This window comes from Piliocolobus tephrosceles, chromosome 16 (assembly GCF_002776525.5).
Source record: "Piliocolobus tephrosceles isolate RC106 chromosome 16, ASM277652v3, whole genome shotgun sequence".
In the NCBI taxonomy this organism is placed as follows: Eukaryota; Metazoa; Chordata; class Mammalia; order Primates; family Cercopithecidae; genus Piliocolobus; species Piliocolobus tephrosceles.
Window position 1 is genome coordinate 33,758,253 of NC_045449.1, and position 12,955 is coordinate 33,771,207.

At 38.4% G+C, this 12,955-nt stretch overlaps 1 protein-coding gene across 1 annotated transcript in view; it reads right to left on the reverse strand.

The window, feature by feature from the left end:
• Positions 1-12,955, reverse strand: part of MED13 (mediator complex subunit 13) — a 123,876-nt gene that overhangs the window by 41,307 nt on the left and 69,614 nt on the right. Inside the window, exons 10-15 of the mRNA XM_023204666.2 lie at positions 10,353-10,566; positions 7,800-7,881; positions 3,397-3,518; positions 1,366-1,456; positions 1,019-1,233; positions 535-731 (exon numbers count right to left, since the gene is read on the reverse strand). Of these exons, the coding sequence (XP_023060434.2) occupies positions 535-731; positions 1,019-1,233; positions 1,366-1,456; positions 3,397-3,518; positions 7,800-7,881; positions 10,353-10,566 (921 nt within the window). The remainder of the gene's footprint in view (positions 1-534; positions 732-1,018; positions 1,234-1,365; positions 1,457-3,396; positions 3,519-7,799; positions 7,882-10,352; positions 10,567-12,955) is intronic.

A 12,955-nucleotide genomic window follows, 5' to 3' on the forward strand; every position in this document is an offset into this window, starting at 1 on the left:
TGCAGCCCAAAAGAAAAGGTGCTTCTGAATACAAATCCAGCATAATAGTCTTACGTTTCCTAATAGTTTAACCATACCCAATTAACCTTTTTTTTTTCTTTTTTTTTTTTTTTTGAGACGAAGTCTCACTCTGTTGCCCAGGCTGGAGTGCACTGGTGCAATCTCGGCTCCCTGCAATGTGTGCCTCCTAGGTTCAAGCCATTCTTGTGCCTCAGTCTCCCAAGTAGCTGGGACTACAGGCACACCACCACGCTTGGCTAATTTTTGTATTTTTAGTAGAGACGAGGTTTTCCATGCTGGCCAGGCTGATCTCAAACTCCTGACCTCAAGGGATATGCCTGCCTTGGCCTCCCAAAGTGTTGGAATTACAGGTGTGAGCCACTGCTCCCAGCCAATCACTATAATTGATTAACCAGAAATAATTTTTAGAATTTTCAAAAACCAATTTTCTTTTTCTGGCATACCAAGTAAATCCATGAAAAAAATTAAAGCTGTATAAGCATTCATATACTATTATAACAATATAAATCATACCCCTCTTTGATGAATGGCATTGCAGACCCTGAAGAAAGCAATTCCAATTTTCCAACAGTCCAACTCTGACGGTAAATACACTCTTCCGGCAATTTGATAGGGGGCAGATATTGGCTTGGTAGAGTTTTTAGAGGTGCAAACATGGAACATCCCACTAGAATTTGACAATTTTCAGGCTTATAGACATAAGAAAAATCCTACAATATAAAGATGGTAGGTTTTCAGTATCTTATCTTCTGGGAGGGAAAAATAAACAAAAATCTCAAACAGGCTCTGGACCTTTTTTCCCTTCTTTAAACAGAATAAAATGTAAATACAATTCTATTATTTTCTTAAATGCATTCTTAATAGTGACACAACAATTCAGTCCTCAACTTAGCTACAAAACTGCAACCACTATGAAATAATTTTTGACTATAGCAATAAACTAATCCTATAAGAAAATACAGGAAGTGAATTATTTTTCTAGAAAAAACATACTTACTTTAATTTCAGAAGGTTTGGGACTACAGAATCCCTCATCAACCTCAATTTTGAACTGTGCTCCTATACTAGAACTATTTCCTTCCAGAACAGTTCCTCCAGGTGTTATATCCATACTACCATATTCTTTATTATTCATATTCATTGGGGAAAATCCCATAATATGTTGCTCCAATGATGGTGGTGTAGGATACATTTTATGAAGATCTGCAGTGCCTATATTTAATAAAAACATACATTTTAACATGACTAAAAATAGGTGAATCTGTGTTTAAAACAAAGGGAGTGGGGAGCTTTGTTGAGATTAAGTTTGCAAATTTATCGTGAGCACCAATGAGGGAAGCTTACTTATGCAAGATAACGGGTCCAGATTTCCTGTCTTTGATTCCTTGCAGCTGGCTTTATCATCTGATCCATTCGCTGATTTTTTAGATCCAGGCTATTTAAAAAAAGCATATTTATCTAAAATTTTACATCCAATGTGATCTTAAAATAGTAATCATTCAGACATAACTTAACAGTAAAGCCCATTCATTAAAAGTAATATTTTGAATCTGTGATACAGCCAAATACATACTAGTGTTGAAAGATATAATACATTTCTTAGATCATCACTGACTTCATACTTATTTATTTGGTAATATTTATTTGGTAAGCCTCCCAATTAAAAAGAAAAAGTTCCTCCAATGAAAATGACCAATACTTTCAAAATATACAGAAGTAAGGTTAACGTTAACTTAAAACCCAAAATAAGAGGCCAGACGTGGTAGCTTACACCTGTAATACCAGCACTTTGGGAGGTTGAGGCAGGCAGATCAAAAAATTTGAGGCCAGGAGTACAAGACCAGCCTGGTCAACATGGTGAAACCTCACCTCTACTAAAAATACAAAAAATTAGCCGGGCCTGGTGGGGCATGCCTGTAATTCCAGTTACTAGGGAGGCTGAGGCACAAGAATTGCAGGAGGCTGAGGCACAAGAATTGCTTGAGCCTGGGAGGCAGAGGTTGCAGCGAGCCGGGATTGCACTACTGCACTCCAGCATGGGCAACAGAGCAAGAGTCTGTCTTAAAATAAATAAAAATAAGAAAACTTGCAATAAGAAGTAGTAATTAACATTAGAAATGCTTTTTGGTAAAAGATACTTGCAAAGCATTTGTCTCCTTAAGCTGAACATATTAAAGTTTCGTATATAATTAATCACCCACCTATCAAAATTCTTACACTTTTACCTTGTTTTAACAGTCTCCTTACTCCTGCAAAAATACTGTTAACAGGTAAAACTAAGTACAAACTTCAGAAGATCTAATGACAAAGCAATAGGGTTCTTAAGTTTTCATACACTGAATAAACAAGTTTACTATCTCCAAGCTCTTACCAATGTTTTCAGAGCTAACATTAGTTCCATGTCTTCTGTTAGACAGTTTGTGATAAATATTAATAAGTAGACCACGTTCTGACTACAACCTTTTTATCTCAGAGGAACCACAGCTGATACAGGAATGGGAGTAGAGAGAACGTATGAATGTGCCAAAGCATTGAAGGATATATCGCCTAGTAAAGGGTACCCTAAAATGTACTACACTATGGGATATACAGTAAAAGTTTATGTACCTGCAGCATATATATGTATATGTACACACATATACACATATAGAGAGACATATATGTTGAGAGAGGACTAAATGCATATTACACAGTAAAAGAAAGACCAAATGTACCATAGAAGTTTCCAAGCTACCTTTATGCAGATGAAAAGGAATTCCCTTTTATGATAATGCAGCACCCAACTCATTAATTTGACAGAGACTTGACATTCTAAGGAATCTCATTTTAAGCTTTAATTTCTTTTATCTTCACTTTTCTCTGCAAATGGGTGTTAAAGATTAAATATTATTTTTTCCTCTTTGTTATATCATGTATCTGTCTTATAATAATAGCTGTGATGCAAAACAAATTCAAAAGAACTGGTATTCCTTAATAAATTGACAAAGTAAATAATGTCAATTATTTATGTGTTCTCTGAATGAGTAAATTCCAGGGTCATTTCTCAAACTACAGAATGAAATAGGAAAATAATTCTGCTTCCTAAAACTGCAAAATAGAACATATGGCAGAGCTCAAATTAAGGTTAATCATGTGTCCTCCTAATGTAAAAACAAAATGAGAAACAAAACCCTCAAGGTTTATAGGTGACATTATGGCAAGACTACTCAAACATGAGATTTAAAAAAGAAATCAATGAATGAGATTTTACTATAAAATATTTCCTATTGTTCAGGGCTAAAACATAGTATTAAAGTCACAAATCACTTCTAAAAAATAAAAATTAATAAAATCAAGGAAAACAAACTATAATCCGTTCATTAATGAGATACTCACTGTTAGTTCATCTTCATCAGAATTGAAGAGATTATCAAGGTCAGTAAAAGAGACAGCCAGGTCTGAGTCATAAATCAAACTTGTTGATGGAGGACGGGCATGACTAGCAGGGCGAGGAGCATCTACAAAAGTCAATCAGAAAAATAAAATTAAAACTGCTACTACTACACCTGTAATCCCAGCACTTTGGGAGGCCAAGAAGCGTGGATCACAAGGTCAGGAGTTCAGGACCAGCCTGGCCAAGATGGTGAAATCCCCATCTCTACTAAAAATACAAAAATTAGCCGAGTGTGGTGGTAGGCACATGTAATCCCAGCTACTTGGGAGGCTGAGGCAGAGAACGGCTTGAACCCAGGAGGCGAAGGTTGCAGTGAGCTGAGATCAAGCCACTGTACTCCAGACTGGGAGACGGAGCGAGACTCCGTCTTTTAAAAAACAAAAAAACAAAAAAAACTGCTACTACTGACCACCTAAGTACTATTCTGTTTAAATCAGACATATAACTTTAAGGTCATAAGGGGATTATGCAACAAGAAATTGTACTTTATTGTTTAAAGTCTAGAAAGTATTTTTATAGAAAAAAAGTTATCAATAAATGGTTATATCTTTCCCAGGAAGCTCACTATAAGGTCAGGTAATTCATAAAATAGCTAAGTAAGCTAATAATTAATGCATGAAACAAAAATATAAATGCCATTAGAAAAACAGAATTAAATACACACACATATTTGTAATTTATTTATTTATTTTTTTGAGACAGGGTCTCGCTCTGTCACCACCAGGCTAGAATGCAGTGGTGCAACCACACCTCACTGTAGCCTTGATCTCTCGGGCTCAAGGAATCCTCCCACCCCAGTAGCTGCGACTACAGCAACGTGACCCTATGCCCAGTTAATTTTTTTTTTTCCTCGAGTTGGGGTTTCGCCATGTTGCTCAGACTGGTCTTGAGCTCCTGGGCTCAAGCAATCCACCTGCCTCTGTTTCCCGAAGTGCTAGGATTACAGGTGTGACCATCTCACCTGACCTATATTTTTCTATCTTTCTGAAATGTAAAGGAAGAACAGAACAATGATTAAGAGCTGCCTCTTGGGCCAGACAGACTTTAATCTGAAGCCCAGCTCCACCACTAACACTATGACCCTCGACAAATTACTTAATGTCTCTGTGCCTCAACACCAAAAATAAAATGTAATAGAATGTCAGTAATATGCTTTGCCCAGTGCTAGGGAATATCCCAGGATAGGTAAGTAGGCCAAATAACCCAATTTGTTTCTGAGTTTTGGTTTTTTTTTTAATGTATGTATTGTGAAATGACTAAATCAAGCTACTGAACGTATTCATTACCTCATATACAGGTACTTTTTTTTTTTTTTATGGTGAGAACACTTAAAATCTACTCTGAATTTTCAAATGTAGTATCTATTATTAACTGTAGCAACCACAATTTACAATAGATCTCTTGAACTTATTCCTCCCAACTGAAATTGTGTGTCCTCTGGCCATCTACCATTCTCCCACCCCCAGTCTCTGGTAATCACCACTTTACTTTCTACTTCCATGAATCCAACTTTTTTTTCTTTTTTTTTTTTTTTTTGAGACAGTCTCACTCTGTCGCCCATGCTGGAGTGCAATGGCGCGATCTCAGCCCACTGCAACCTCTGTCTCCCGGATTCAAGCGATTCTCCTCCCTCAGCCTCCTGAGTAGCTGGGACTAGGCATGTGCCACCACACCCGGCTAATTTTTTGTATTTTTAGTAGAGACAGGGTTTCACCGTGTTAGCCAGGATGGTCTCGATCTCCTGACCTCGTGATCCGCCCGTCTCAGCCTCCCAAAGTGCTGGGATTACAGGCTTGAGCCACCGCGCCTGGCCGCTGAAAATACATATTTTTTTTTTTTTTTTTTTTGAGACGGAGTCTCGCTCTGTCGCCCAGGCTGGAGTGCAGTAGCTGGATCTCAGCTCACTGCAAGCTCCGCCTCCCGGGTTTACGCCATTCTCCTGCCTCAGCCTTCCGAGTAGCTGGGACTACAGGCGCCCGCCACCTCGCCCGGCTAGTTTTTTGTATTTTTTAGTAGAGACGGGGTTTCACCATGTTAGCCAGGATGATCTTGATCTCCTGACCTCGTGATCCGCCCGTCTCGGCCTCCCAAAGTGCTGGGATTACAGGCTTGAGCCACCGCACCCGGCCTTGAAAGTACATTTTAAGTATTCTCACCACATACACATACAAAAGGTAAGTATGTAAGGTAATGCATATGTTAAATAGCTTGATTTGCCCATTCAACTTATATATATACACACACAAATATATATATAATAATTCCAAGTGTTTGTTCACTGAAGACTTGACAGTACTTTGAAGCTTATAGTTGTGGGGTTATAATAGGAGACTAACAATTCTCCTCCTATCAGTCTCCACTGTTTAAATTATAACTGAAAAAATGATTTAGAATAAGATAAACTATAATTGTGTTGTGACACAGAATATGAGTAAAATGTTTAAAAAAAAGTAAATATATATATTTTGGCACACTATGTATATACACACACACACACACCCCCCGCCCCAAAACATCATGTTGTATTTTTACTTGTCAATTAAAAAAATAAATTACTTTAAAAGTTAAATGGGTTTTGTAAATGATTTACTATACTATGTCTCTCTATTCCATTCATAAGGAGTTTAAGTCAGACATATTCAAAGTGGAGTCTTCACCACTGTATTCCCAACACCCAAACAGTACCAACATATAACAGGTGTTATCTAAATATTTGTTAATTAGTGGCCTCAGAACAGCTCTCTTAACTTGTGTGTGTGGGAAGAAAATGACAACAAAATTCCAGTAAAGTTTAATTTAGAAATTGTGGTTTTAGATCTGAAGGACTGTAGGCAATGACCTTATCTCCTCATTTTACAGGTGAAAACTTTAAAACATTTTACTCATATTTATTCTATGTCACAACACAATCATAGTGGAGCTTATTCTAAATCATTTTTCAATTTTTATTTATTTATTGAAACAGAGTCTCGCTGTCACCCAGGCTGCAGTCCAGTGGCACAATCTCCGCTCACTGCAACCTCTGCCTCTCGGGTTCAAACGATTCTCCTGCCTAATCCTCCCAGTAGCTGGGATTACAGGCACCCTGTACCACACATGCCTTATTTTTGTGTTTGTAGTAGAGACGGGGTTTCACCACGTTGGCCAGGCTGGTCTCGAACTCCTGACCTCAGGTGATCCACCTGTCTCGGCCTTACAGGTATAAGCCATTGAGCCCAGCCCATCTTGGCTCACCACAACCTCCACCTCCTGGGTTCATGAGATTCTCCTGCCTCAGCCTCCCAAGTAGCTGGGACTACAGGTATGCACCACCATGCCCGGCTAATTTTTGTTTGTTGGAGACAGAGTCTCGCTCTCTTGACAGGCTGGAGTGCAGTGACATGATCTCAGCACACTGCAACCTCTGCCTCCCAGGTTTGAGCATTCTCCTGCCTCAGCCTCCCAAGTAGCTGGGACTACAGGCGTGTGCCTCCATGCCCAGCTAATTTTTGTATTTTTTTAGTAAAGACGGGGTTTCACCATGTTGGCCAGGATGGTCTCGATTTCTTGACCTCATGATCTGCCCACCACGGCCTCCTAAAGTGCTGAGATTACAGGCGTGAGCCACTGCACCCTGCCTAATTTTTTTATTTTTTAGTAGGGATGGTGTTTCACTATGTTGGACAGACTGGTCTCAAACTCCTGACCTCAAGTGATCCACCCACCTTGGCCTCCCAAAGTGCTGGGATTACGGGCATAAGCCACCATGCCCGGATCCATTTTTCAATAGTTTAAACAATGGAGACAGGTATGAAGAGAACTGATAGTCTTCTAATTGTAACCCCCATAGCTATAAGCTTGAAAGCACTGTCTTCAGAGAGCAAACACTTGGAGTTATGATGATGAAACACTCTACTGTCAACCAACTGGACATCTGTATTTTTCTCCTATTTTTTTCAAGTGTGTTTTTCCTGGATAGTATAACTATAGCCTTGGCATAGTATAACAATGGCCTTTCTCAATCACTTTCCAGTCATTATGTGCCTTCATTCTTTTACTTCCTTTCACATAATTCCCAGTAGAAGGGTGTGAGAAATCTATTACATAAAACTGAGTTTTTAATGGAAAACTATTTTTATATGTAAAAACAGGAAAGAGGTTGCAACAATTCAAAACGCAAATTCTATCACCTGAACTTGCTTTTTCCAATAAAAGATAACCAATAAATCCATCATTTAAGAAAGATTCCTTTCTACGAAACATAATGAATTATACAAAAAGGAATATTAGAAGTCCAACAATATCAGATCAGTCTGTAGTAACAATCCTGGAAAGCAATATTTTGATTAGGAAATAAAGGTTTTACCTTGCTTGATAGAGGGACTAAATAATGACATAGCATCTTCTTCATGCGATAACACTGTTACACTAGATGTCCCATCTTCTACCTGCAAACAAATATTGTATGTTAGGCTGAAATATATAATTTACCAACAATAAAATCTACCAATTATTGAGGAGCTATGTGTCAGGCATCCAGCTAAGTGTTTAACATAATCACTGATTCTTATAGTTAACAAGTAAGTAGTATGCTTATTATTATTTTTTTGAGATGGATTCTCACTCTATCACCAGGCTGGAGTACAGTGGCGTGATCTCGGCTCACTGTAACCTCTGCCTCCTAGGTTCAAGCGACTCTCTGCCTTAGCTTCCCGAGCAGCTAGGGCTACAGACACATGCCACCACGCCCAGCTAATTTTTGTATTTTTAGTAGAGACGAGGTTTCACCACGTTGGCCAGGATGGTCTCGATCTCTTGACTCTGTGATCCACCCACCTCAGCCCCCCCAAAGTGCTGGGATTATAGGTGTAAGTCACCACGCCTGGCCTGTAGTATGTTTATTTTATAGATAAAAAAGTAAAGACTCTAATGTGCCCCAGAAAATATGGCTGATAAGTAGTGAGAGCTGAAATTTTATCCTAAATCTGTCAAATTCCAAAGTCCATGTTCTTTTTTTTGAGACAGAGTCTCACTCTGTCGCCGAGGCTGGAGTGCAGTGGCATGATTTTGGCTTGCTGCAATCTACCCCTCCAGGGTTCAAGAGATTCTCCCGCCTCAGCCTCCAAAGTAGCTGGGATTACAGGCATTTGCACCACCACACCTGGCTAATTTTTGTATTTTTAGTAGAGACAGGGTTTCACCATGTTGGCCAGGCTGATCTTGTTCTCCTGACCTCAGGTGATCCGCCCACCTCGGCCTCCAAAAGTGCTGGGATTACAGGCATGAGACACCACTGTGCCCGGCCAGTTCATGTTCTTTCTATTACACCTGCAGCCTTCCCAGCTACCACTACTCTCATACTTCCAAAAAGACAAAATTTCAAGTATCTGGCATATAGTAGGGCTAAGTAAAACTATATGAAACTAATTCTTTGTATTAAACGTATTAATGGGGGCTGGGCACGGTGGCTCATGCCTGTAATCCCAACGCTTTGGGAGGCCAAAGCGGGCAGATCACTTGAGGTCAGGAATTGAAGACCAGGCTGATGAACATGGAGAAACCCCATCTCTACTAAAAATACACAAAATTAGCCAGGCGTGGTGGTGCACAGCCTGTAATCTCAGCTACTAGGGAGGCTGAGGCAGGAGAATCACCTGAACCAGGGAGCCGAAGGTTGCAGTGAGTGGAGATCGCACCATTGCACTCCAGCCTGGGCAACAAGAGTAAAACTCCGTCTTAAAAAAAAACCCACATGTATTACTGGACCCTTTTCATAACTTTACAGATTTCAGTTTTTTGTTTTTTTTTTTGAGACGGAGTATTGTTCTGTCACCAGGCGAAAGCCCAGTGGCATGATCTCGGCTCACTGTAACCTCTGCCTCCTGGGTTCAAGCGAATTCTCCTGCCTCAGCCTCCCAAGTAGCTGGGATTACAGGCACCTGCCATCGCACTCAGCTAATTTTTGTATTTTTAGTAGAGACAGGGTTTCACCATCTTGGCCAGGCTGCTCTCGAACTCCAGACCTAGTGATGCACCCACCTCAGCCTCCCAAAGTGTTGGATTACAAGCATGGGCCACTGTCCTGGCCAATTTTCATATTTTGTATTTAAGACATAATTCTTGTTTAGCAAATTATCTTAATCTTAACAAATTCTCATATATACTATATACTTGCACTTCATTTTTACTTTTAGGTGCACTGTAAGTTCCTGAATCACATATTCAAAAATAGCACATTATTTTTTAAACTCAGTGATGTATATTCTATTTTATTTTTGAAAACTGGTAATTCATTTACAATGTATTTTAAAACCACTGTCAAAATAGCCTACCTAAATGTCCTGATTTCAATGATGACAAAATTTAATACAGCCTTTATCCAACCCAGAAACTTTTAAACAACAAAATATGTTCATTATCAGAGATCAGCTATAATTGGTACCATGTGCTTGATTTACCCATTCAAAAAAATACATTTTTCTTTTTTTTCTTTTTGAGACGGGAGTCTTGCTCTCTCACCCAGGCTGGAGTGCAGTGGCCTGATCTCGGCTCACTGCAACCTCTGCCTCCTGGGTTCAAATGATTCTCCTGCCTCAGCCTCCTGAATAGCTGGGATTACAGGCGCACACCACCATACTCACCTACTTTTTGTATTTTTATTAGAGACAGAGTTTCACTATGTTGGCCAGGCTGGTCTCGAACTCCTGTCCTCACGTGATCCGCCTGCCTTGGCCTCCCAAAGTGCTGGGATCACAGGCATGAGCCACCGCACCCGGCCAAAAATACGTTTTTCTAAATAAATGATTACTCTTTCTATTCTAAGACAAAAGAAGTGAAATAATTGTGGTACTAAGAGTGTTATTATATGCAGTGCTACAAAATCAACAGTGACCTTTTGGTGTACTGTGATTCCTCTTACCTTGTGTTTTTTTCCAGCTTCTCTCTCACTATTTTGTCTATCTTTTTTATCAGGAAAAAGGAATTCCTCATCTCCTTCAACAAATGCATATGGATCAATTTTAGGTTCTTGTTCTGCATCAGATGCTATTGCTGAAAGATACTGGTTTTTAATTTGATATTGCTGCACTAATTCATCAGAAATTTTTAAAGGTTTCTTACATTGCACCATTAACCTGCATAAAAAAAATTAAAAAAATTAATTATCCACATAAGCATTAAAAATTTCCAAAATGACATAAGTATCATAAGGTTTTTAGAACTACTTAAAAATTATCTAACCTGCAATCCCTTATTTCACAAATGAGGAGGCATGAAAATATTAAATAATTTATTGAAGTCTAAAATTGAGCCATAGAGAAATGGGGCCAAAATCCAAGTTTCCTAACTACATGATCTTTCCACCAAAATACGTTGTCTTTAGGTAATTCACGGTTCTTAACTCAAGCACACTATTTTGTCCAAATCCATTCCCTGAAAGGGGCTCTTAAATCTAAACTGCTCCAGGACAGTAACTCAAAGTGGGGGCTTTATAAAAGTGAGGTAAGATACTTTTAAACAATGTATACAAGGAAAGTGATTATGTATTTTTTTTTAACTGCCATGAGTACTTTAAGTTTTAAATTTTTGAAGGACTGATTTGTGTTTCATGAAAATAGCATTATTACTATTAATTATGGCAAGATGTTTCACAATGGAAAGTGAAGTTTCAGTGCAAGTATCTGAGTTCTTTTCTAATCACATTGGCACATGAATTTTTAAGCTATTAGTCTGCTTCAACACAGCGACTGAAAAACTGCTTCTCTTTATTCTCCTAAAATAACCAATAAAATGACAGGAGATGACAGAATAAAAGAGAAGACAACAATGAAGTTGGAAAGATTAGCTAGTGGAAACTGACAGACCACAGAAAGCTGAAACCTAAGGATAAAAGAGGGACACCACAAGAAGAAGCAAGCTGATCTATACCAAAGAACCCTGGAAAGTATCAGGACTTTTTTCTCTCTGAAGACCCAACTGCTCGGTGAGTGTGAACACAGAATCATTAGCTTCTGGTTTGCATAAGACACGTTTAGACTCTCAAATTCCTATTCTCTCGGGTATACAAAGCTAAGGTTCTCAACCTGTCATAATAGTAGCTAGCAGCCAAGCTTGTAGTCAGATCATATTCAGAATCTTGCAATGACTATTTCACTCTGAGAAAAAAACCAAAGTCTTTATATTATCCTATGAAAACTTCCCATAATCTTGTTCTTCTCCTCTCCAACTTCATCTTTTACTATTCTAGTCCTCTCTTATACTGCTTCCAAGGCCTTTCTTTATGTTCCTCAATGGGTTCCAGACCCATTCCTGGCTATTTCTTTTATTGGGAACATTCTCCTTCCAAATATCTGCATAGCCAACTCACTTCCTTCAAGTCTTTGTTTAAATGTCACCTCTCTATGAGACCACAACTACCTTATTTAAAATAGCAATATGCCCATGCCCATTTGCCTCAATAATAATCCCCCTTACCCTGCTCTATTTTCCTGCATAGCAGTTATCTTTTAACATATTACATAATTTATTAAGTTCATAGTTGACTGTCACACTAGAACATAAAAGCTCCACAAAGACAGGGGTCTTACCTTTGTTCACTAATTTAGCACAGATGCCTAGAGTACCTGGTACATAATAGGTGTCAATACTTGCTAATGAATCAATGAAATCTAAAAATCACAGACTGAGATGTTTTTGCATTAGTACTACTAAAATACAGTATCTTGTACTCTGAAATAAACAATTTTTACACACTAGAAGGTACCAATGCCACTATTTATCTACTCTGAGTACTAAGACAAAAATTGTAAGATATGTAAGGTCTGGGAGCAATGAAGGTATCTGCAGATTGTACATTCTTTGAGTGACAGAGAAATCACACCTCATTCATCTATTCACTAATGCCTAGCACTAGCAGCACTCGATCGCTTACAAACTAAGGGCAAAGCAGGCCATCAAAACAAAAACTGATTTCTAAACATGCTATCAAATGCTCAAATATATATCATTATTATTCCAAATATGCCCCAGATTTATCCCAAAAACTAAAATCCCAAGTATACAAAAACTTTCTTCTGTGGGAACATAATGTTAGCACACTGTCATTGGGGGTATGTTTTATAATTAATCACCAGAATAGTTCTGTTGTATAAACAGATAAGTATCAAGTGTAGTTTTTTACCTCACCACATTAGACTCTAAATAACCATTAGCTGAATTGTCTACCAAATTTCACTAATGCAAATCTTTTCAAAATAGTAATTCTAGCTACTTTGATACGTACTTTTCTTATTTAACACTTAAAATAATATTTTAAGATAAGAAGCAAAGGGTATTATCCCTTACTTTGATGTGGAAATTATGTAAAATCAAGGGCTTTGCCAAGGTCACACAGTGGCAAAGTCAGAGACGAAAAGATTTTAAGTATTCATATTCAAATAACTATTCTTAGGGAAGAAAGTATAAGAAATCTCCCTTCCCCCAGCCTGAAAGACACTACTGCTCTCTGTAGAGACAAATAAAACA